Source organism: Prionailurus bengalensis, chromosome B4 (genome assembly GCF_016509475.1).
Source record: "Prionailurus bengalensis isolate Pbe53 chromosome B4, Fcat_Pben_1.1_paternal_pri, whole genome shotgun sequence".
NCBI lineage: Eukaryota > Metazoa > Chordata > Mammalia > Carnivora > Felidae > Prionailurus > Prionailurus bengalensis.
The window spans coordinates 110,188,506-110,211,119 of NC_057358.1; the positions used below are offsets into that span (position 1 = coordinate 110,188,506).

The 22,614-nt window shown below is 36.5% G+C and overlaps 1 protein-coding gene across 6 annotated transcripts in view; it reads right to left on the reverse strand.

The window, feature by feature from the left end:
- Window positions 1–18,521: 18,521 nt before the first annotated feature.
- The window catches only part of CB4H12orf50 (chromosome B4 C12orf50 homolog), a 47,476-nt gene continuing 43,383 nt past the window's right edge, over window positions 18,522–22,614 (reverse strand). For all 6 annotated transcript variants that reach the window (XM_043561969.1, XM_043561971.1, XM_043561970.1 and 3 more), the window contains 2 exons: window positions 21,961–22,053; window positions 18,522–18,888 (listed from right to left, as the gene is read on the reverse strand). In XM_043561969.1, coding sequence (XP_043417904.1) covers window positions 18,863–18,888; window positions 21,961–22,053 — 119 coding nt within the window. In that variant the 3' untranslated portion in view covers window positions 18,522–18,862. The remainder of the gene's footprint in view (window positions 18,889–21,960; window positions 22,054–22,614) is intronic.

The window sequence follows — 22,614 nt, forward strand, 5'->3', positions numbered from 1 at the left end:
AATTTGAGTTTATTTTTGTGTGTGGTGTAAGAAAGTGGTCCAGGGTCATTCTTGTGCATGTCACTATCCAGTTTTCCCAACAGCATTTGCTGAAGAGGCTGTCTTTTTTCCACTGGGTATTCTTTCCTGCTTTGTTGAAGATTAATTGGCCATATGTTTGTGGGTATGTTTCTGGGTTCTGTATTCTGTTCCACTGATCTAAGTGTCTGTTTTTGTGCTAGTACCATACTGTCTTATGATTACAGCTTTATAATATAGCTTGATGTCCAGAATTCTAATGTCTCCAGGTTTTTCTTTTTCGACATTACTTTGGCTATTCAGGATCTTTTCTGGTTCCATACAAATTTTAGAATTGTTTGTTCTAGCTCTGTGAAGAATGCTGGTGTCATTTAATAGGGATTGCATTGAATGTGTGGAATACTTTGGGTAGTGTAGACATTTTAACAGATGTTCTTCCAATTTATGCGCATGGAAGGTTTTTTCATTTCTTTGTGACCTCTTCAGTTATTTCCATAAGTTTTCTATAGTTTTCAGGATACAAATCTTTTAATTCTTTGGTTAAGTTTATTTCTAGGTATTTTATGGTATTTGGTACGATTGTAAATGGTATCAATTCTTTTATTTCTCTTTCTCCTGCTTCATTATTGGTGTATAAAAATGTTACTGACTTCTGTATGTTGCTTTGGTATCCTGTGACTTTGCTGAATCCATGTATCAGTTCTAGAAGTTTTTTGGTGGGGTCTTTCAGGTTTTCCATGTAGAGTGTCATGTTATCTGTGAAGACTGAAAGTTTGACTGTTTCCTTGCCAATTTGGATTGCTTTTATTTCATTTTGTTGTCTGATTGCTGAGGCTAGGACTTCCGACACTATGTTGAACAACAGTGGGGAGAGTGGGCATCCTTATCGTGTTCCTGACCTTAGGGGGAAAGCTCTCAGTTTTTCCCCATTGAAGATGATATTAGCTGAGGATCTTTCGTATATGGCCTTTATGATGTTGAGATATGTTCATTCTATCCCTACATTCTTAAGGGTTTGATGCTGTATTTTGTCAAATGCTTTTTCTATTGAGAGGATCATGTGATTCTTATCCTTTCTTTTATTCATGTGATGTATCACATTGATTGATTTGTGGATATTGAACCACCCCTACAGCCCAGTAATAAATCCCTCTTGATCATGGTGAATAATTCTTTTAATGTGTTGTTGGATTGGGTTTGCTAGTATCTTGTTGAGAATTTTTGAATCCATGTTCATCAGGGAAATTGGTCTATAGTTCTCCTTTTTGGTGGGGTCTTTGTCCAGTTTTGGAATCCAGGTGATGCTGGCCTCATGGAATGAGTTTGAAAGTTTTCCTTCCATTTCTATTTTTTGGAATAGCTTCAAAAGAATCTTCTTGGTAGATAGACCCCTTAATTATGATATAATGCCCTTCTTCATCTCTTATTACAGTCTTATTTTAAAATATAGTTTGTCTGATATAAATATGGCTTCTCTGGCTTTTTTTTTGACATTCATTAGCATAATAGATGGTTCTCCATGCCCTTACTTTGAATCTTCAGGTGTCTTTAAGTCTAAAATGAGTCTCTTGTAGGTAGCATATAGATGAGTATTATTTTTTTATCCATTCTGATACCCTATGTCTTTTGATTAGAACATTTAGTCCATTTACATTTAGAGTGAAAGATATGAGTTTAGTGCCATTGTGTTGCCTATTGAGTTGGTGTTTCTGGTGATGTTCTTTGGTCCTTTCTAATCTTTGTTGCTCTTGGTCTTTTTTGTTTTGTTCTGTTTTTTTTTTCTCCATTCAAAGAGTCCCCCTTAAAATTACTTGCAGGGCTGGTTTAGCAGTCATGAACTCGTTAAATTTTATTTGTCTGGGAAACTCTATCTCTCCTATTTTGAATGACAGCTTTGGTGGATAAATAATTCTTGGCTGCATATTTTTCTTATTCATCACGTTGAATATATCCTGCCATTCCTTTCTGGCCTGCCAAGTTTCTGTGGTCATATCTACTGCAAATCTGATCTGTCTTCCCTTGTAAAAGTCCTTGTATGTTTCCTTCTTCCCTTGTAAAAGTCCTTGTTAAGGACTTTTTTTCTCTTGCTGTTTTCATGATTCTTTCCTTCTCTGTATATTTTGGGAGTTTGACTATGATATTTCTTGGTGATGGTCGTTTTTTGTTGAATGTAATGTGTGTTCTCTATGCTTCTTGGATTTTGATGTCTGTTCTTTCCTCAGATTAGGAAATTTTTCATGTATAATTTGCTCACATAAACTGTCCTTTTTTTCTCTCTCTTCATCTTCTGGGACTCCTATGATTCAAATGCTATTCTTTTTTAATAAGTCACTGAGTTATTAAAGTCTTGTATCATAATCTTTTGCCTTTGTTCCCCTTTTTTTCTGCTTCATTATTTTCTATAATTTTATCTTTGTATCACTGATTCACTGCTCTGCTTCATCCATCCTTGCCATCATGGCAGCCATTGGAGATTGCACCTCAGTTATACCATTTTTAATTTCACCCTGACTAGATTTAATTCTTTTATCTCCCCCAGAAAGGGATTCTCTGTGGTCATCTGTGCTTTTTTCAACCCCAGCTAGTATTCTCATAGTCATGGTTTTAAATTCTAGGTCATACATCTTACTTATATCTGTTTTGATTAAATCCCTGACCATCATTTTTTCCTGTTCTTTCTTTCCAGGTGTGAGAAAGCTTTTTATTTTGATGTAGTCCCAATACTTTATTTTTGCTTTTGTTTCCCTTGCCCCTGGAGATATGTCTAGAAAAACATCACCACAACTGATGCGTTCTCTTGTAGAATTTTTATGATTTCATGTTTCACATTTAGATCGTTAATCCATTTTGAGTTTATTTTTGTTTATGGTGTAATAACTGATCTAGTTTCATTCTTTTGCATGAAGATGTTCAATTTTCCCAACACCATTTACTGAAGAGACTTTTCGTCATGTTCTTGCATCATTTGCCAAAGATTCATTGATTATATAAGCATGGATTTATTTCTGGGGTGTCTATTCTGTTCCATTGATCTATGTGTCTGTTTTTGTGCCAGTACCATGCTGTTTTTATTACTATAGCTTTGTAGTATATCATGAAATCTAGGATTGTGATACTTCCAGTTTTGTTCTTCTTTTACAAGATTGCTTTGGCTATTTATGGTCTTTTGTGGTTCAATACAAATTTTATTTTATGTTATTTTATTTTATGTTATGTTATGTTATGTTATTTTTTAATATTTATTTCTTTTTGAGAGAGAGAGAGAGAGAGAGAGCGCGCACAGACAGAGTAGGGGTAGAGAGAGAAGGAGACACAGAATCCAAAGCAGACTCGAGGCTCCTAGCTGTCAGTATGGAGACAACACGAGGCTAGAACTCACAAACTGCAAGATCTTGACCTGAGCTGAAGTTGATGCTCAACCGACTAAGCCATCCAGGAGCCTCATTCCCTAAAAGTTTTTAAATTATTTGTTCTAATTCTGTAAAAAATACTGTTGGCATTTTGATAGGGATTTCATTAGGTTTTTATATTTCTTTGGGTCTTATGGGCATTTTAACAATATTTGTTCTTCCAATCTATGAGCGTGGAATACCTTTTTTATTTCTTTGTGTCATCTTCAATTTCTGTCATCAATATTTTATAGTTTTTCAGAGTACAGGCCTTTAACTTCTTTGGTTAAGTTATTTCTAGGTATATTATTTTTGATGTAATTATAAGTGGGATTGTCTTCTCAGTTTCTCTTTCTGCTACATCATTATTATATATAGAAATGCAATGGATTTCTGTATATTGATTTTGTATCCTGTGACTTTACTGAATTCATTAATCAGTTTTAGTAGATTTTTGGTGGTGTCTTTAGGGTTTTCTATATATATCATCATGTCATCTGATAATAGTGAAAGATTCACTTATTCCTTACCAATTTGGATGTCTTTTATTTACTTTTCTTGTCTGATTGCTCTAGCTAAGACTTCTAATACTATGTTGAATAAGAATGGTGAGAATGGACATTCTTGTCTTGCTTCTGATCTTTGGGGGGAAATCTCTCAATTTTTCACATTGATATAATGTTAGTTGGAAGTTTTTCACGTATTCCCTTTATTATGTTGATGTATGTATCCTCTAAACTTACTTTGTTAAGGGTTTTTATCATGAATGGATATTGTATTTTATCAAATGTTTTTTCTGCATCTATTGAAATGATCATATGGTTTTTCTTTATCTTATATATGTAATCTATCACATTGATTGATTTGTGAATATTGAACCACAGTTGTATTCCGAGAATAAATCCTATTTGATTGTGGTGAATGATTTTTTTAGTGTATTGTTGGATTCAATCTGCTAATATTTTGTTGAAGATTTTTGCATCTATATTTGTTAGAGATATTGTCCTGTAGTTGTCTTTTTTTTTGTAGTGTCTTTATCAGAGTAATTCTGGCCTTATAGAATGAATTTGGAAGTGTCCCTTCCTCTTTTATTTTTTTAAAATAGTTTGAGAATAGGTATTAACTCTTCTTTAAATGGTAGAATTTAACTGTGAAGTCATCTGATCCTGGAGTTTTGTTTCTTGGGAGTTTTTTGATTACCAATTCAGTTTCATTGTTGGTAATTGGTTTGTTTAAAATTTTTATTTGTTTCTGATTCAGTTTGGGCAGGTTATATGTTTCTAGAAATTTACTTATTTCTTCTAGGTTGTCCAATTTTTTGGCACATAATTTTTCATAATATTCTGTTATAATTCTTTGTAATTCTGTAGTGTTAATTGTTATTTCTCCTCTTTCATTTCTAACTGTTTATTTGAGTTCTCTCTCTCTCTCTCTCTCTCTCCTTTGGTGGGTCTGACTGAAGACTTTTTTTTCTTTTCAAAGAACCAGCTCCTGGTTTTATTGATCTTTTATTATGATTATTATTATTATTATTATTATTATTAATAGTTTCTGTTTCATTTATTTCAATTCTAATCTTTATTATGTTCTTCCTTGTACTAGTTTGGGGTTTTGTTTGTTCTTTTTTTCTAGTTCCTTTACTACAAGTTTAGGTTGTTTATTTGATATTTTTCTTACTTCTTGAGGTAGGTCTATATTGCTATAAAACTTATTTTTAGAACAGCTTTTGCTGCAGCCCAAAGATTTTGGACTGTTGTGTTTTCATTTTCATTTGTCTCCATTAACTTTTTAATTTTATCTTTGATTTTTTATTATTTTTGTTCTTAGTGTTTATTTATTATTGAGAGACAGAGACAGATTTTGATCATGGGAGGAAAAGAGAGAGAGGGAGACACAGACTCTGAAGCAGGCTCCAGGCTCCAAGCTGCCAGCACAGAGCCTGACACGGGGCTTGAACCCACCGACCGTGAAATCATGACCTGAGCTGAAGTCCGACACCTATCCGACTGAGCCACCCAGGCGGCCCTATTTTCTCTTTGATTTTTTTGGTTGATTCATTAATTGTTTAGTAACATGTTATTTAGTCTCCATGTATTTGTGTTTTTTTCCAGATTTCTTCTTATAGTAAATTTCTAGTTTCATAGCTTTGTGGTCAGAAAAGATGCATGGATGACTTCAATCTTTTTGAATTTGTTGAGAATTGTTTTGTGGCCTAATATATGATCTATTCTGAAGAATGTTCCATGTGCACTTGAAAAGAAAGTGTATTCTGCTGGTTTAGGATGAAATGTTCTGAACTTATGTGAGGTCCATCTGCTACAATGTGTCATTCAAAGCTTCTGTTTCCTTGTTGATTTTCTGTTTGGATGATTTATCCATTGAAGTAAGTGGGGTGCTAAAATCCCCTGTTATTATTGCATTCCCATTGGTTACTTCCTTTGTGCTCATTACTAGCTGCTTTGTGTATTTGGGTGCCTCCATGTTGAGTGCATAAATATTTATGAATTTTATGTGTCAGATTGTCCCCCTTATTATTAGTGTCCTTCTTTGCCTCTTGTTACAGTCTTTGTTTCAAAGTCTATTTGCTTATATAAGTATTGCTACCCTGACTTTCTTTTCACTTCCATTTGCATGAAAAATGCTTCTCCATCCCTTTCCTTTCAAGCTGCATGTGTCTTTAAGTCTGACATGAGTCCCTTGTAGGCAGCAGATAGATTGGTCTTGCTATTTTATCCATTCTGTCACCCTGTGTCTTTTGATTGGAGCATTTAGTCCATTTGCATTCAAAGTAATTATTGATAATTATGTACTTGTCATCATTTTGTTACTTATTTTATTATTGTCTTGTACTCGGTTCCTTCTTTCACAGTTTGCTGGCTTACTTTGGTGATACACTTTGATTACCTTCTGTTTATTTTTTGCGTATCTATTACTCATTTTTGATTTGTGGTTACCATTTGCTTTGTATACAGTATATTATGCATATAGCAATCTATATTAAGTTGATGGTCACTTAAGTTTGAAACCGTCCTTTTTTTAACATTATTTTTAATGTTTTATTTATTTTTGAGAGAGCGAGAGCAAGCGAGTGAGAGAGAGAGAGAGAGAGAGAGAGAATGGGAGCAGGGAAGGGGCAGAAAGATGAGGAGACACAGAATCTGAAGAAGGCTCCAGGCTCCAAGCTTTCAGTACACAGCCAAACACAGGGCTCGAAACCATGAATTATGACATCATGACCTGAACCAAAGTTGGACGCTTAACCGACTGAGCTACCCAGGTGCCCCAGTTTGGACCCATTCTTTACTCCTCCCTGCATCATGTTTTAGGTTTATTATGTCATACTTTACATCCTTTTATTTTGTGAATTTCTTGGCTGATTTTTACAGATATACTTATTTTTGTACCTTTTGTGCTTTCTACTTTTTCTTTCTGCTACTTATATTCTTTCCTTTCCACTCTAAGAGTCATATTTAATATTTTCTGTAGGGATGGCTTAGTGGTCATGAATTCCTTTAACTTTCATTTGTCTGGGAAACTCTTTGTCCCTCCTTCTTTTCTGAATGATAATGTTGATGGATAAGGTATTCTTGGCTGCAGGATTTTTTTCTTTACCATTTTGGATATATTATACCATACCCTCTGGCCTGCAAAGTTTCTTCTGAAAAATCTGCTCATAGTTTTATTTTGGTTTCCTTATATGTAAGTGTTACCTTTTCTCTTTCTGCTTTTAAAGTTCTTTGTTACTGGGGCGCCTGGGTGGCGCAGTCGGTTAAGCATCCGACTTGAGCCAGGTCACGATCTCGCAGTCCGGGAGTTCGAGCCCCACGTCAGGCTCTGGGCTGATGGCTCGGAGCCTGGAGCCTGTTTCCGATTCTGTGTCTCCCTCTCTCTCTGCCCCTCCCCCATTCATGCTCTGTCTCTCTCTGTCCCAAAAATAAATAAACGTTGAAAAAAAATTAAAAAAAAATAAATAAAAATAAAGTTCTCTGTTACTACTTTTTGCCATTTTAGTTACCATATGTCTTGGTATTTACCTCTTTGTCTTGATTTTGTTGGGGTCTCTCTGTGCCTCTTGGATCTGGATGTCTGTTTCCTTGCCCAGATTTGGTAAGTCTTCAGTTGTTATTTCTTCAAGTAAATTATCTGCCCCCTTTTCTCTCTCTTATCTTCTGGAATCCCTATAATGTGAATGTTATTATGCTTCATGGTGTAACTGAATTCCCTAAGTCTATTTTTATTTTTTTTCCTCTCTCCTGTTCAGCTTGATTCTGTTCCATTACTCCATCCTCCAGGTCTTTGATCCATTCTTTTGCTTCCTCTAGTCTATTATTTATTCTATTTAGTGTATTTTTAGTTTCATTTATTGAGTTCTTCATCTCTGATTATTTCTTATTTATGTCTTCTGTCCTTTTGTCAGTGGTCTCACTGAGGTTCTCCACTCTTTCATCAAGTCCAATGAGTATCTTTATGATCATTACTTCAAATTCTCTATCAGTCATATTACTTACCTCTGTTTCATTTAGCTCTCTGGTGATTTTGTCCTGTAATTTTACCTGGGACATATTCCTCTGTTTTCTCATTTAGTCTAACTCTCTGTGTCTGTTTCTGTGTGTTAGGAAATTCAGCTATGTATCCTGCTTTTGAAAGTAGTGACCTTATGAAGAAGAGGTCCTGTAGTGCCATGCAGTGCAATGTCCCATGTTCATCAGAAAGTGGCTGAGCCACTTTTGCCTCCAGTCTAATCATCTGCAATGGTTCTCTTTGCCTATTGTAGCCAGGATTTGGTCCCTGTGTTTTTACTGGTCCAGTCTGGGGATGCCTTGGGCTTGAATTGAGTCAGACCATCTGTTTGCCAGAAATGTAACAGCACTGAACAGTAGGGCACTTTCCCTGTGTTGTGCCCTGAGAAGCTTTCATTGTTGGTTAGGGCCTGCAGTCAGACCAGATGTCTGCCCTCAGACCACTGCAAGGGCCACAGTGAGACTGGTGTGTGTAATTATCTTTCTCTCACTCCTGGGCAGGAGTCAGTTTAGAGTGGTGGTCTCCCTGTTGGGGCTGCTTGCACATTGCCATGCTTCTGCCTCCACTTTGGATGGGCTCTGGCCCCTCCACTTTGGATGGGCTCTGGCCCCTCCACTTTGGAGGGGGCAGGTCCACAACATAATAAGAGGTAAGGGCACACTGTGTTAGCAAGGTATATGTGGGTCTGCTGTGGGAGAGGACCTGAAGCCACTTTAGGAAACTCCTGCCTTGAATGGTTGGAGGGGGTGGATCTTCAGTAGAATACAGAAGTGGGGCTCACTTTTAGCAACTTAGGTGGAGAATGTTTGCCCCATGCTGGTTCCACAGGTGTCAGTGTGCCTAGGCTGGGAGTAGGGGAGGGGGAGGGAAATAGCACCAGTTCTTTGTTCCTGAAAAACTCTCCCAAAAGATTCCTGCTCTTCCAGCACTTTCTGAGATTAGTAAATAAATCTTCCCATATACGACTGGCATTTTTCAAACTGCTGCTTCCATGCTGTATCTTCACTGAGCTGTTTGTTGTGCTATTTCTCTGAGGGTGGGGATTCAGTTTCCTGTCATCCTCCTGGTTCTCTCAAAGTTGAGGCCACTGATTTTTAAAGTTCCAGGTGTTAAGCCCTGCTGATTGTAAAAACTCATGAAATTATGCCCCTGTGTTTTTCAAAGCCAAATGTTATGAGAATTTATCTTCTCTCTGTAGGTTCCTCGTGCCTGGGATACCTGATGTGGTGTCAGTTTCTTTCTGTTCTTCATGACTGTGGTTTCCCTCCCTTCCATGGATAGTCCTGGAGATCTGATTAGCTCTGGACTATGTTTCCACCCTTTCTACCTTCTTCCAATGTGGTCTCTTCTCTACATTTAGCTGTAGAGAGTCTGTTCTTCCAGTCTTCAGATCATTTTCAGGGTTATTTACACTGATGTGGGTGTTTTCTAGTTGTATCTATGGAATGAGGTCAGCTTAGGATGCTCCTACCCTGTCATCTTACCCTTTGTGTTCTGAAGTTTTAAGTGGATATGTTTGAAATATTATACAGCTGGATAATATTTACAGCTTATAAAAAATACTAATCAATTAGAATTCTCTGCATTTACATTGTGATTGCTGATATGTTTGAATTTATTTTTGCTGATTTATTTTGTGCTTTTTGTAGAACTTCTCTCTCACATGCGTGCTTTTCACTTTAAAAAATTTTTCTTATTCCCTTTAATTCTCTCCACCAATTAGTCAATAATATGGTTTCTCTTTTCTTGCAGTTATTCTACAAATTTTTAGCATGCATAGTGTCTAAGATTATACCATTTCTTACTCTTTTATACAAGTACAGCATATTTGTACTTGGATTATGATTTGCATGGTGCCCCCTTCAACGTATAAAGTATATTCCACACAATCTTATATGTTAAACTCAGTTGAACATATAAGATTATGTTCTTATATTTAAGTTATATGTTCTTATATGTTCAACTCAGTTTCCCTTAAATCTGGTTATAATCTATTCTTATAACCTATGTATACTTATTGTCTAAGATTTTAGTTCTATCATGATTTTTTTGAACTTACAAATTAGAAAACATTGTTATTGCCTATACAGTCATCGTTTTATTAAATTAAGCCATAAATTAATGTTCTTTGTTAACAATTCTTTTTGGTCATCAAGATTATTTTGTAAATCACTTTCCTTCATGAAGAATTTCCTTCAGATGTAAATTTAGTAACTTGGCAAAGATTTCAGTTTTGATTTGTCTAAAAGAGTTTTATTTCTTTCATATTCTTGACAAGTGGCAGCACATTCTTGTCTAGATTATTATCTTTCAATGCATTGATTTTTTCATTATTGTATGGATCTGCTGCTATGTAGAATTCTAATATGGACATAATATTTCTTTTTTTGTTGGCAAATTGTCTTTTCTTTCAATTTGATTTAAGATGTTATTTTTGATATACTACAGTCCTAGGCAGAGGGTACAGATATGAGATTCTTTTTGTTCATTCTCTTTTGACCCAGTGGGCTTACTGTATCTAAGGGTGGTGTTTTTTAGCCATTCTGAAAAATCCAATCATTATCTTGTCTTTCTATAATTTTCTGTATTGTCTTCTCTGAACTCCAATTATGCTTTATCTCTTTACCTTTCGTTTTTCTCTATTTACCTTTCTTTTGTATTTTACATTTTTTAGTCTCTCTGTGATCTATTATGAATAACTTACCTCAAATATATCCTTCAGTTTATACTTTCTTCAGCAATTTCTAATCTCTATCCTTTATTTTTTCCACCTTCTTTTCAATATTTCTGGTCAATATTGATAGTTTTTTGTCATTCTTCATATTTTCAATGCATTATTTTATTTTTTAATTATTAAAAACACTTTTCATATTTTTTGCAGGTCTGATTTAATATATTGTTGCTACAGTTGACCAATGGTTGTTTCTATGTGTTTAATTTTTTAATTACAAATTTGCATTACTTGGGACTTTTTTTTTGGCAATTCCTCAGTATCTGAATTTAGAGACCAGAAACCAGAAATGATTTACTTTTACTTCATCCAAGTGCCTGGGGCACTTACCAATTTGACAACACTTTGTACTATATTTTGCATTTGAAGTGTATTGGGACATTTTGATAATGTTGATTCAAACCCAATATTCACCTGAAAAAAAAAGTTAGGTCTTTAGAAATTTTAAGAGAAGAGGTTATATATTCACACTGTCTCTGTCTACAAGGTAATTGTTCTTTTTCTAGTTTCCTCTCTGAACATTATCATCTTTAATGGGTCCTGGATTTTTGTGAAGTTTTTCATCCTGTCCCCAACTCTGTTTATGCCTTAGACATTGTTTCTCATTCTCCAGTTGTGGACCATTAAAGTTCAAACTCTGTGGCACCAAGATTCTGCAGATACCCCAAGGCAAACACCAGTTCTCATGCTTCCTTATTCTTCTGGACTCCCCTCTTGTCATTCTGGTTTCTGAGGACATTTTTTTTCTTTCCTTACTGCAGACATGCACTGAAAGAGATGTTTTTGTTTTATAGTGTGTTATTTCTAAATGTGGCATATTTTGGTATGTTCTTCCAAAAAGGGATGTTATTCTTTGAATAAATATTTTACCATACTGCTAGAAACTGAGTATTCATGTTTCATTGTTTACAATTAATTATGTTTTCATAGAAGTTACAATTTACTGGGTAGTTACTATGTTGCAGGCACTATACTAAGTTCAATCTATTACCTTATTATTACAACAATTAATAATGTAATACTAGAGCAAAGTAGCATGGAAATGCTTGATTAAATATGACCACTTAAGACATTCTAGTACTGTCTTTAATTATGAAGCTATTCTAAATCTTGGGCTTACTTTGCTTTAGAGTCTTAATATTAAAGATTAGAAGAAGGACTAAACAAGATCAAATGACTTTCCCTAATCACTCTTTGGTTAATAGCAAAGAACAATGGTATGCATTACTTTTCACAGAATAGTTTATAGAACTTCTGGTTTTGCCTAAGGCTTTCTTAATATCCACAACAGCTCCACACAACAATAAGCCTCTGAATTACCTAGGCAGTGTAGAATCAAGGAATTAGAAATTATTTAGGAATCACATACTTGTCCAATACATTCCCCACCTGAAATATATTTAAAAAATGTAATTATGGGGCGCCTGGGTGGCGCAGTCGGTTAAGCGTCCGACTTCAGCCAGGTCACGATCTCGCAGTCCGGAGTTCGAGCCCCGCGTCGGGCTCTGGGCTGATGGCTCAGAGCCTGGAGCCTGTTTCCGATTCTGTGTCTCCCTCTCTCTCTGCCCCTCCCCCGTTCATGCTCTGTCTCTCTCTGTCTCAAAAACAAATAAATGTTAAAAAAAAAAAAATGTAATTAACACTGACCCTTCTGCTCAGCCTAGCTCCTTCACTGTGATGACAAATCTCTGGAAAAATCTAGATTCCTGTTACAGTTAATACAGACTTTCTTGTTCTGTCCACAGTTTGCATAAAAGAAACAATTAGTGTTCAGATCCCACCTGCTACAGAATTAATAGGAAAAGATGGAAAATAGATAGAAACTGTTTCTCTTTGGCATGTGGGTGCTAAGACTATCCCTAATATTTGCTGAGCCTAGAGGAAGAGTAGATATGAAGATTCACATACCATATATTTAAATATTTAAAAATTATAAATCAAGCTGACAAATAACCGTGCACAGTAGCTAGAAGACTTGGGTTTGTATTTAGAATTCTGGGAAAATTCAGAGTTCTGCACTAGAAACTAGAAGCATGAAGAACCTCAATCTCCTGGAACAAGGTGCACCTTCTTTTCTTCCTATTCCCTGCTGTGTTCCATATACACCTTGTATATGTGTATCTGTATGTGTATATATGTGTGTGTGTGTGTGTATATACACATATACATATGTATATGTATAGACACGACAACCCACACTTTCCACCTCCGTTAACACCTTGAAAATAGGTTTGCTTCTCCAACTCCTTAATAGGTTCATCCTTTGGAGGAATGTCTTAGGGGAGAGACTCATGCAGTCCAAGAAATGGGCTCAAGATGATTTGAACAGTGAAATCTGACTTCTGTGATACTAGAGCATACTCTAGAGGGAGGAGCATGTCTCCATATAGATATGTTTCCATGGCCTGTGGAGTTCTTGCCTAGGATAAGTCTCTCAAAACACAAAAATCTTGGCAATGGTGCTGCATTCCTTTGTTAAAATTTGTACTGGTTGAGGCAGGAAAAAGGATTCTCAGAGGTAGGCATTAGAGCATTCATCAAATATTAAGTGACTATTATATTCCAGATGGAAGGGATATAAAGAAGGAAAGAGACTGTTCTTTCCTTATAAACACTCATTACCTAATAGAAGAAACAAGCTAATCACTATACATAATATAAATGCATAACAGAAAGTAGGTGTGTCCAAGAAAAAAAGTTCTCTGTAAAACCCGTATTCTCACCAACACCTCTCTGGAGAGCACAAAGAATGTCTCTCCAACCTAAAGTAGAAGGTAACTGCTCCTGCAAAGTTAACAGTTCATCATTTATCCCATAGTGGTGTCAGAATGGGGTGCAGGCCAATACCTCATGCCATGCTATAAATTGGCACTCCTGCTCATAAAAAGGAATGCTAGCAGCAAGGAAATTTTTGAGAGATCCTGTGACCAGTCAATGCCAAGCTAGATTTTCACTTAAAATATCTGTGAAGCATGCCTTTTCCATATTCCCATAGTACCTATTCTATACCTCTACTTTGGCACACATATTATATAAATCACTCTTTGCATGACACATTAGAAACGTTTAGAGGGAAAAACTTGGCTTATTTTTGTATCCATAGCATCTAGCAGATGGCTTAACCTCAGAGGGTGTTCTTTCAACATTTATTGAATGAATTGCTGCTATAGACAGAATATTTGTGTCCCCCCACTTCTTATGTTGAGATCCTAACCACCCCCCCATGTAGTGCCTTTGGGAGCCAAAAAGGTCATGAGGGTGGAGCCTTCGTAAATGGAATTAGTATCCTTGAAACAGAGACCTCAGAATGTTCCCTCTTCCCTTCCACCATAAGAGGCCATAGCAAGAAGTCATTTATGACTCAGGAAGTGGACCCGCACCAGACACCAAATCTGCAGTACCTGGGTCTTGGACTTCCCAGCCTACAAAATTATGATAAATATTTGTTGTTTAATACCACCTAGTCTATGGTGTTTTGTTATAGCAGCCCAAACGAACTAATACAGTTACAGTATGCTCGCATAAAATGAATTGCATTTAGAATATAGTACTGTGAAAAAATAATTTGAGGGGGGCACTAGTATTGTTTTCTGATATAGCTGTGTTTTCTTCTTGCCTTGATTGTCAGAAAACTCAAATGTAATACAATATACATGTTCTGATATTTGCTTTTTCCTTATTTTATGAGGAAAAGACATGGCTATGAACAACATATCGACACCACTATTAAGGGAGGACAAAAGGGAGGTAATAGGGAAGAAACCTTGACTATGAGTTTTACTGTCATGACTCCAAAGTTTTTATCACTGGCCCAGAGTGGTCCAGTATGGCTTTAGAGTAAATTGGGCCCCGAGGAAAGGAAGTATAATCAGATATGCAACAGGTCTAGTGGAGTGTAGAGAATAGGCTAGAGTCACAGGCACACATGGTACCATCCTGCTTCTGCCAATTACAAATGAGCTAACTACTCAGTGTCTAATTTTCTCATTAACGGGGGCAATAATAATCCCTAGCTCATAGTTTATTTTTATGGGATGAAGTACTAATGTTTAAATGAGTTATTTCATGTAGTATAGTGCCTGTGATGTAGTAACAACTATTAGTTTTATTGTGCATAAGAAAGGTAGTTGTGGTAGGCAGAAAAGCTCCCCAAAGATGCCAACACCTGGATCCCTAGAACCCGTGAATATGTTAGAGTATATAGCAAAGGGGAATTAAGGTTGTTAATCATCTGACCTTAAAATAGTGGGACCATCTGGGTTATCCTGGTAGATTGATTTTATGTGTCACTTTGGTTAGGCCACATTACCCAGATATTTAGTCATACATTATTCTAGATGTTTCTGCAAGGATATTTTTAGATGAGATTTACATTTAAATTGGTGGACTTTGAGTATAACAGATTGCTCTCCATAATATGGATGGGCCTCATCCTGAATAGCACAAAAGGCTGACCTTCTCAAGTAAGAAGGAATTCTCTATCAGACTGTCTTTAAACTCCAGTAATCTGCTGGCCTCCCCCATCAGATTTTAGACTTGCAAAGTCTCAAAAATTGTGTAATTCAAGTCTTTGAAATTATTCTCTCTATATAAATTATAGATTATAAATTATATATAGATCTCCTCTCTTGATTCTGTTTCTCTGGAGAACCCTAATGCAGATTTTGGTGCTGAGAGTGGTCTACAGGAACATAATATTAGAGGTGAGTTTTCTGAGTTGGTTCTGGGAATTCTGAAACTGACTCTCTAATATGATTAGATTTAAAGACGCTAATGACTCTAATTTTAGTAGTAAAGAGAGCACTGATCATGCATGGTGTGATATGGCAATAGAAATACAGAAAATATCACCATTGTATCCTCACAGCCAAACACGTATGAGAAGCAAGGATCTTGAATTCCTAGCTCACACATCACATAAACAATCTGAAAGCTGCCCTGATAAAAAGACCCCTTTCTCTCATAGACACAGGGCTGGGATTTCTGAAAAACAAATCTATAATCTCATCCTGTGAGTGACTGAATTGCAATGCAAATTAAACTCCCAAGCTCACAGGTTATTTACTGTTACAGTGAGGATATTGATTGGGAAAGAGCATTGTCCTGAAAGTTGGAATGGAGACATGTTGGAAGACCCTCATGAAGCTGAGGACACGTTAGCCCCTAAACTCTGATGAGTCTTTGCCAGTAGAATTAGCCTCTCCATTCCCAACAGAAGCAGCCACACCACCCACATCTGAGATTAACTGAGGCAGTTGCCATGTAAACTAATGCTGATTCCCCTCAGGACTGACCCTGACCACTACTCTTTGCTAGTACACCTATAATTAGACTAAAGTCCCACCAGGCCTCACCAACTATGAGGTAAAAAGTGTGACCCATGGAGACGTATAATACATTCTAAAAAAACTATTTGAGTTTGCTTATTTATACAAAGAAAAATCCTGGGACTATGTGTGGGAATGGATATTAAAGATGTGGAATAATAGTGAAAGTAGCATGAAGTTGAATTCCAATGAATTTGTTGATATGGCACACTAAGCAGTGGTTCTACTTTTAATGTCACAACTTGGGGAATTATAAAGGGTTCCAACAGTTTGGTTAGTTGGTTGGCTTAAGTATGGGCTAAAAAGGGCCCAGAGTGAGTGAGCTAGAAATGCCATATCTGCCTTGGTTTACTTGTAAAGGAAGGAATTCAAAGGCTTAGAGAGATGGAAATGTTAGAGTTGATTTGTCATTTAAGACCTACCTCCCCATGCTGGGAAGATCCAGGAGACATCGTTATGTGCCCCTCACAAATTAATATGCTGAAGTGCTTACCACCAGTACCTCAGAAGTTGACCTTCTATGGAAATTGGATCCTTACAGAGGTAATCAAGTTAACGTGAGGTCATTAGAGTGGTTTCTAATATGATTCATGTCTTTATAAAAGAGAAAATTTGAACACACACACACACACACACACACGGGAGAGTGGTATGAAGAGACACAAGGAGAAGATATAATCTACAATGCCAATGAGATGGGCCAGGAACAGATTCTCCCTTACACCCGTCAGAAGGAATCAATGCTGCCAACACCTTGATTTATAGCCCCAGAACTACGAGACAATAAATTTCTATTGTTTGAGCCACCACCCAGTTTATGGTGCTGTGTTGTGACAGCCCTAGAAAACTAATATACTAAACATTGAATAAATGTTATTTTATTTTTTTATTACTGATGCATTTTGAAAAGAATAGAATCATAGTACATCCATCAAATTCATTGAAAGCTTTTGTATGTGCCAGAAAAGCAACTGCCTTCTGCTGGCTCCATAAACTTAGGCTTAAATGCATTGCTTTTATGTGTAGGAGTCAGCAGGCATAACTTCTCACTGGCTTAGTACATTTCTGGATGGTCCACTTATCTTTGTTATCCTCTATCCTTATTTGGGGGGCTTGCTGTCTTCTTTCTTGGCTAATAGTTTACTGCATTAAAGTCATGCCTTTTCCCTAAATCACAAATATAAAAACAGTGTTGGTTTATGTATCCACTTGGTCCTCTTAGACAAAGTTTATCGTAACAAAAATGTCCACTTGTTTGGGAATAATGCACATACACATTCAAGAGAATGACATTCAAGTCTTCTTTCAGATTTTTCTCTTTCCTCATCTAGTCTTCAGCATTTTGCAAGTAATAAAGGTACACACTGAGAATCTGTATGTTGAGAAAGAACACTTGAACTTCCTTCTTAGAATGCTTCCTTCTTTAGCACTAGGTGAAGTTTTAGAAGGACATGAGGATTTGTTAAGTGGAATTATGGATGTTTCCTATCAGCCTCCGTCTAGACAGGCTTTCAACTCTGCTCTCTTGCATCCTGTCTCTCTCACCAAGATATTTTACTGGCACAGTTTTCATTTCTGTCCACACTATTTGTGAAAACAAAATGACTATACCCCCATGTTTTTGAAAGTGGGTAGACAGAGCACCATTAGAAGCTAGAAACTAGGACTTATTACTCCACATGCTGGAATTGTATCTTATAGAATGTTTTAAAATATTTCTAAGCTTAAACTCTGATGAACTCCACAATAGATATTGAACAAGAGTCTACTGATATCCACAAGATGCATGCAAATATAAATACAGGGTGTCCCAAAGTCTTAGAGAAGTTCTGAGCTTTAATAAACTCAGAAGTATAAATGCTACAAACTTACAAAAACACCCTTTGAAAGGTTAATTACCTATATTGCTCTCATCCTGATCTTTAAATTTGAAGAATAAATTCTTAATTTTAAGTTCTGGTTTTAGTTACTCTGCAGTTGAATTTTTTAAGTTAATTAATAACTTATTCTTCTGAATAAGTGCAGAAGAAATGGAAATAAGTTTTCAAGTGATGTCTTTCATTTGTAAGCATTTATATTTCTAGAGTTATTTAAATCCTTAAAATCTCAAAAGTTTGAGACATCGCTTCAGTAATTAACTTTTTTTTTCCTTTAACAAGTCCTTTTCTTTAATATTATCATATGATTTTTGTTTTCTCAGTAGAAAAATGTTTATTTTTCATTTCTGAATCTAGCCCATCTCGGCAGATAGATTTTGTAGTTGCCAATTAAAAGACATTGTTCAGCACTGCCCTGCCTAAAAAAACAATCTTCTTTTTCCCTTTCTACAATACATCAAAGTGCATTTCTATTGGAATTCCTCTAACATACTCATCACCAAACTGTAACCCTGTCACTTCACTGAATTTGTTTACATTTTATCTGTTACTGTCACTGAGGGCCCAGCTTAAAATCTAAGTAAAGAAAGAAAATGTGAGGTTTCTTCTGTAAAGAATATTGCAAAACAGAGATCAAAGGCACAATTTCACTTCTCAATGTGTGCAATCTAACTTAGTTTATTTACAATTAAAGAATGATTTTAATTGTCAAACTTTTAAATTTTATTAAATGTTTGTGGCAATACATAGAATGAATTCCAGACCTATATAAATACACAGGCAGCTGTTTGTAATTTGCATTTTTATCAGTTTTGAAAGAGCACAATGTATTTCCTGCATCTTATTTTCAGAATTTGCATTTTATCATCTTTGGCTACCCAGTATATAGTATGGAGTACTTGAATATCTCATTCTTTGAATTTTCACTTTTGATTGTAAATCAGATGATATCTGGCACTTTTCTCTTTTCTCATTTTTCTCTTCTCTCAACCTCCAGATTTACTTGCTCCCATTTCTTCTTGGCTCTAATAATAAAACACAGAAAATCCTTCAATTATTTTCTTGTTCAGCATTCTTCAGGGCACCATCATTCTGCATTTCTTTGGCTAATTACTTACCATAAATCTTAAGGCAAAACAAAAACTAACCTCATTGTCTTAATTCATAAATTTTCAAAACACCATACAAACTAATTCCATTTCTTTCCAAAGCTTTTGCATTTGGATGGAGGGATGAAAAGGAATGGAAACAATACTACATATAAGGTTGTACCTTGGTACACCCAGAATGAACAGAATGGATGTTCTATCCTACAGAGACAGGCACCTCCAGTCACACCAGCTCTATCCTGATCAGAAAGGACATGCAGCCTCAAGGGAGGGCTGACATCTCTAATCGCCTTTTGCTCCTCTCCTTGGTTCCCACACATTTTTCTCTCCTACTGCATTATCCTCATAGCATCAGACAGCATTTTCCCAAAAGGCTCCTCTCGCCCATTTACACTTCTGTAGCCTTGGCTCTGAGATATTCCTTAGTGGAATAGACTAGTGGCAGCTTGTGCTTTCTGCCTCCTCTCTCCAGCAGCCCATCTGTCCACTGGGAAATGCTGAAATCGCTCCTCTGTGCCCTAGCAGGAAGTGCAGGGGAAGAAACACAAGCTAGTCTTTCTCTAGTCTGAGAATCACAACAACAATTGGAAAGGATAGGAGTTTAGGGGTTACAAATTTCCCAATCAAAAGCTCAGGTAAATAAGAAAACTTTATTTTTATAATTCTGTTTAATTTCTTGACTCTATGTCCTCATTCTGCCCGATGTAGAAAACTTATCTAGTCCTTTTCACATAAACTTAGTCAATTTCAGTGATTTCTTAGTTATTTCACATTTATATTTCAACCACATTTGATTTGAAATTCTTTCTCAGGATTTTTTTCCCTCCCTCCCTCACCTCTCTGCTGCTTATCCTCATTTTTAGGGTTGGAACAGGGGAGAATGTTTGCTTCATTATGACAGCTTGGAAGAGAATATTATTTCAGCAATCTTGGGTCTCCACAAGGCCTGGGTCCTGTGCTGGTGAATGGTGGTCCAGACAACATAGCCTATGGTTTCTCAAACTTTAATGTGCCTCTTAATCACCTGGGGAACTTATTAATATGAAGATTCTAATCCAGGATGTCTGATATGGAGATACTACATTTCTAACAAATTCCCAGGTGGTATCATTGCTGGTTGCCCTCAGACAATATTTCAATCACAAGTAACAAGTGGATAATTTGGTTTATAATCCACTCCCTGGCAGAACAATCTTTTCAGATTCTTGTAATAATTTGAGATTGGAGTCCACTCCTCTAATAGGGCCTGACCACAAAGTCATCTTTGATGCTATGCTTCCAGTGCCAGCCAGGAGACTTTGTGTAGCCCTCTGGCCCTCTCCTAGGGAACTCACTTTCACTTGAAACTCACAAGAATACATGATGCCCTCCCAAGCAAACTTGGAGCTTGGGAATCTCCAGAGGCTGTCTCCAGCCCTGTCTCATGTTAGACACTCCCACCACCAGATGGCATCGATAAATTCTCTCCAAAGCTTTTCTCCCTGGGTTGCATCTGGGATGTACAATGCAGATCCTGTTTATGTTCAGATTCTTATAAACTTCAAAGGGAAATCCATCACTGACTTTCTGCCCCTGAGCCCTGGCATAGCTGGAGGTGACAGGAGAAGAGCAGAAGGGGACTTGTATGTAATAAGTGGCCCCCCACTGTACCTGGTTCCTTGCTGCCTCTCCATACCCTCCTCCTTGCTCTACGGATTGAATGGGAAAAAGTTTTATAAGCTTACATCCCCTGCACATCCCTTTTCCTATGCCATACATGGATGGTACATGTTTCTTGCTCTGATGTGATCCCTCCACCCCCCAAATCCTTCTGTAATTCGTGTTTAACTACTTAGGATGGGAGAGGAGAAGGCTTCCGGGAAACAAGAGCAGTCACTGGGATAGGGACAGGGGATGAGGAGCATGCCCTTTAATACTCCAAATAATATCGCACCCACAAGGAAACCACAGGAGAAAAAGATGTGGCTCAACAATGTGTAGTTTTATCCAGGATTTTTACCAGCTTTTCACGTCCTTTCCCCCAAAAGTAAATGCAATTACATGTGAAAACCCACAGAAATCTAAGAGAAAATATAGCCGATTAAATAGCGCTACAGCAGAGTTCTCTTGGAGTATAATATGATTTGAAAGATCTGGGCCAAAAAAGAAAAACAATTGACTGCACAGTTGAAGTCAAGAGTTTTGAGAGATACTACTTAAGATCTCAGCTGTTTTTTGTTTTGTTTTTGTTTTTGTTTTTTTTGGAAAGTGGACAGTTTCTAACCTGGATATGTTCAGTTTTCATTCTGGGAAGCTCTTGTAAAAGAGTTTATGGATTTCAGATGATTCTGAAAGTTCTAGGCTAATGATTTAGGTAGGAACTCTCTATTTTTTTCTGAAAGATTCACATTTCTGAAAAGTAACTGCAACTGTTTTATCCTGTATGGTTTTCCAAAGCTGCTGTGCCAGTCCCAGATCAGCTCGGAGAAGCCACTAAGCTTTTTAGAAAAACAATCACCTGAGGTTGGCTCTGCCTCAAACTTCATCCTGGGGAGGTTCCTAGGATCCCCACACTCTTCCAGAGAGCAGAGCACAAGGGGGACACCACAGTCACTCAGAGCATCCTGGCCTGGAAACTTCATCTTAGGTGCCCTGTCAGACTGCATCAGCTAATATTTGTGTATGGTGGATAATAGTAGGGCTTTGATATTTTGTGTTAAGATATGGTTTTATATATTCACTTTGCAGTTCAACAAAGAATACATTTTAACACATAATTGCTGCAACTGCTAAGCTTGTATCTAAGGAGAGAGGTTTTTCAGAAGATTTCTGACAACACAAAGGAGAACAGTAAAAAAAGGAAATTAAATTGCTAGTACATGATCTCTACTAAACTCCAATATCATGGAAATTTTCTAAATTTTTCTAAAATATGTTTCCTGACCTTAGAAACTTGTCATTCATTTTTTAGAATTGTAGGATACATTAAAATCACTAGTAAATATTTACCTGTATATATCTTTTCAGTTTTTGAATATGTTTTTGAAAAAGGAATCCTTTTTCGCCAGGCTGAACCATTATATGATGTTGACATATATTTATCTAAGAAAAAAAGAAGACCAGAATTAAATATTTTCTTACCTTAAAATCATATTACAAAAGTGTCTCAAAGTTATAAACATCTCAGAGGTGAAGCTATTCTCTGAGTAATTTATTTTAGCATTTCAAAGCTAAGGCATTAGGAACCCAAGTGAGTTTATTAAGACCATATATGTTATCAATGAACATGGTTATGTCCCTATTATTTGGCTGCCCAATTCTTCAGATAAGGCTCTCCCCATGAGGCTAAGCTAAAGGGGACTGTGATATCTGGATGTGATCAAAATATTTCATTGCCTTGCTTTACCATGATTTTACATACAATTCTGCTAATACTTGTAGAAGAAAGAAAAGATCTAGAAGGCACCGCCAATTCCTTTTACCTTCCATAAGGTGGCTCCCATGATGGCAGTGATTGCTCTACTGTACTACCAACTCACTGTCCCAAGGAAACCAAAGCCTTTATATACTGACTCGGTCTATAAACACCTCATTTCCTCTGGCAACTTTATATCTGAATGATTATCTAACAATGTTCTATTTGTGTTTTTAAGTATTACTATG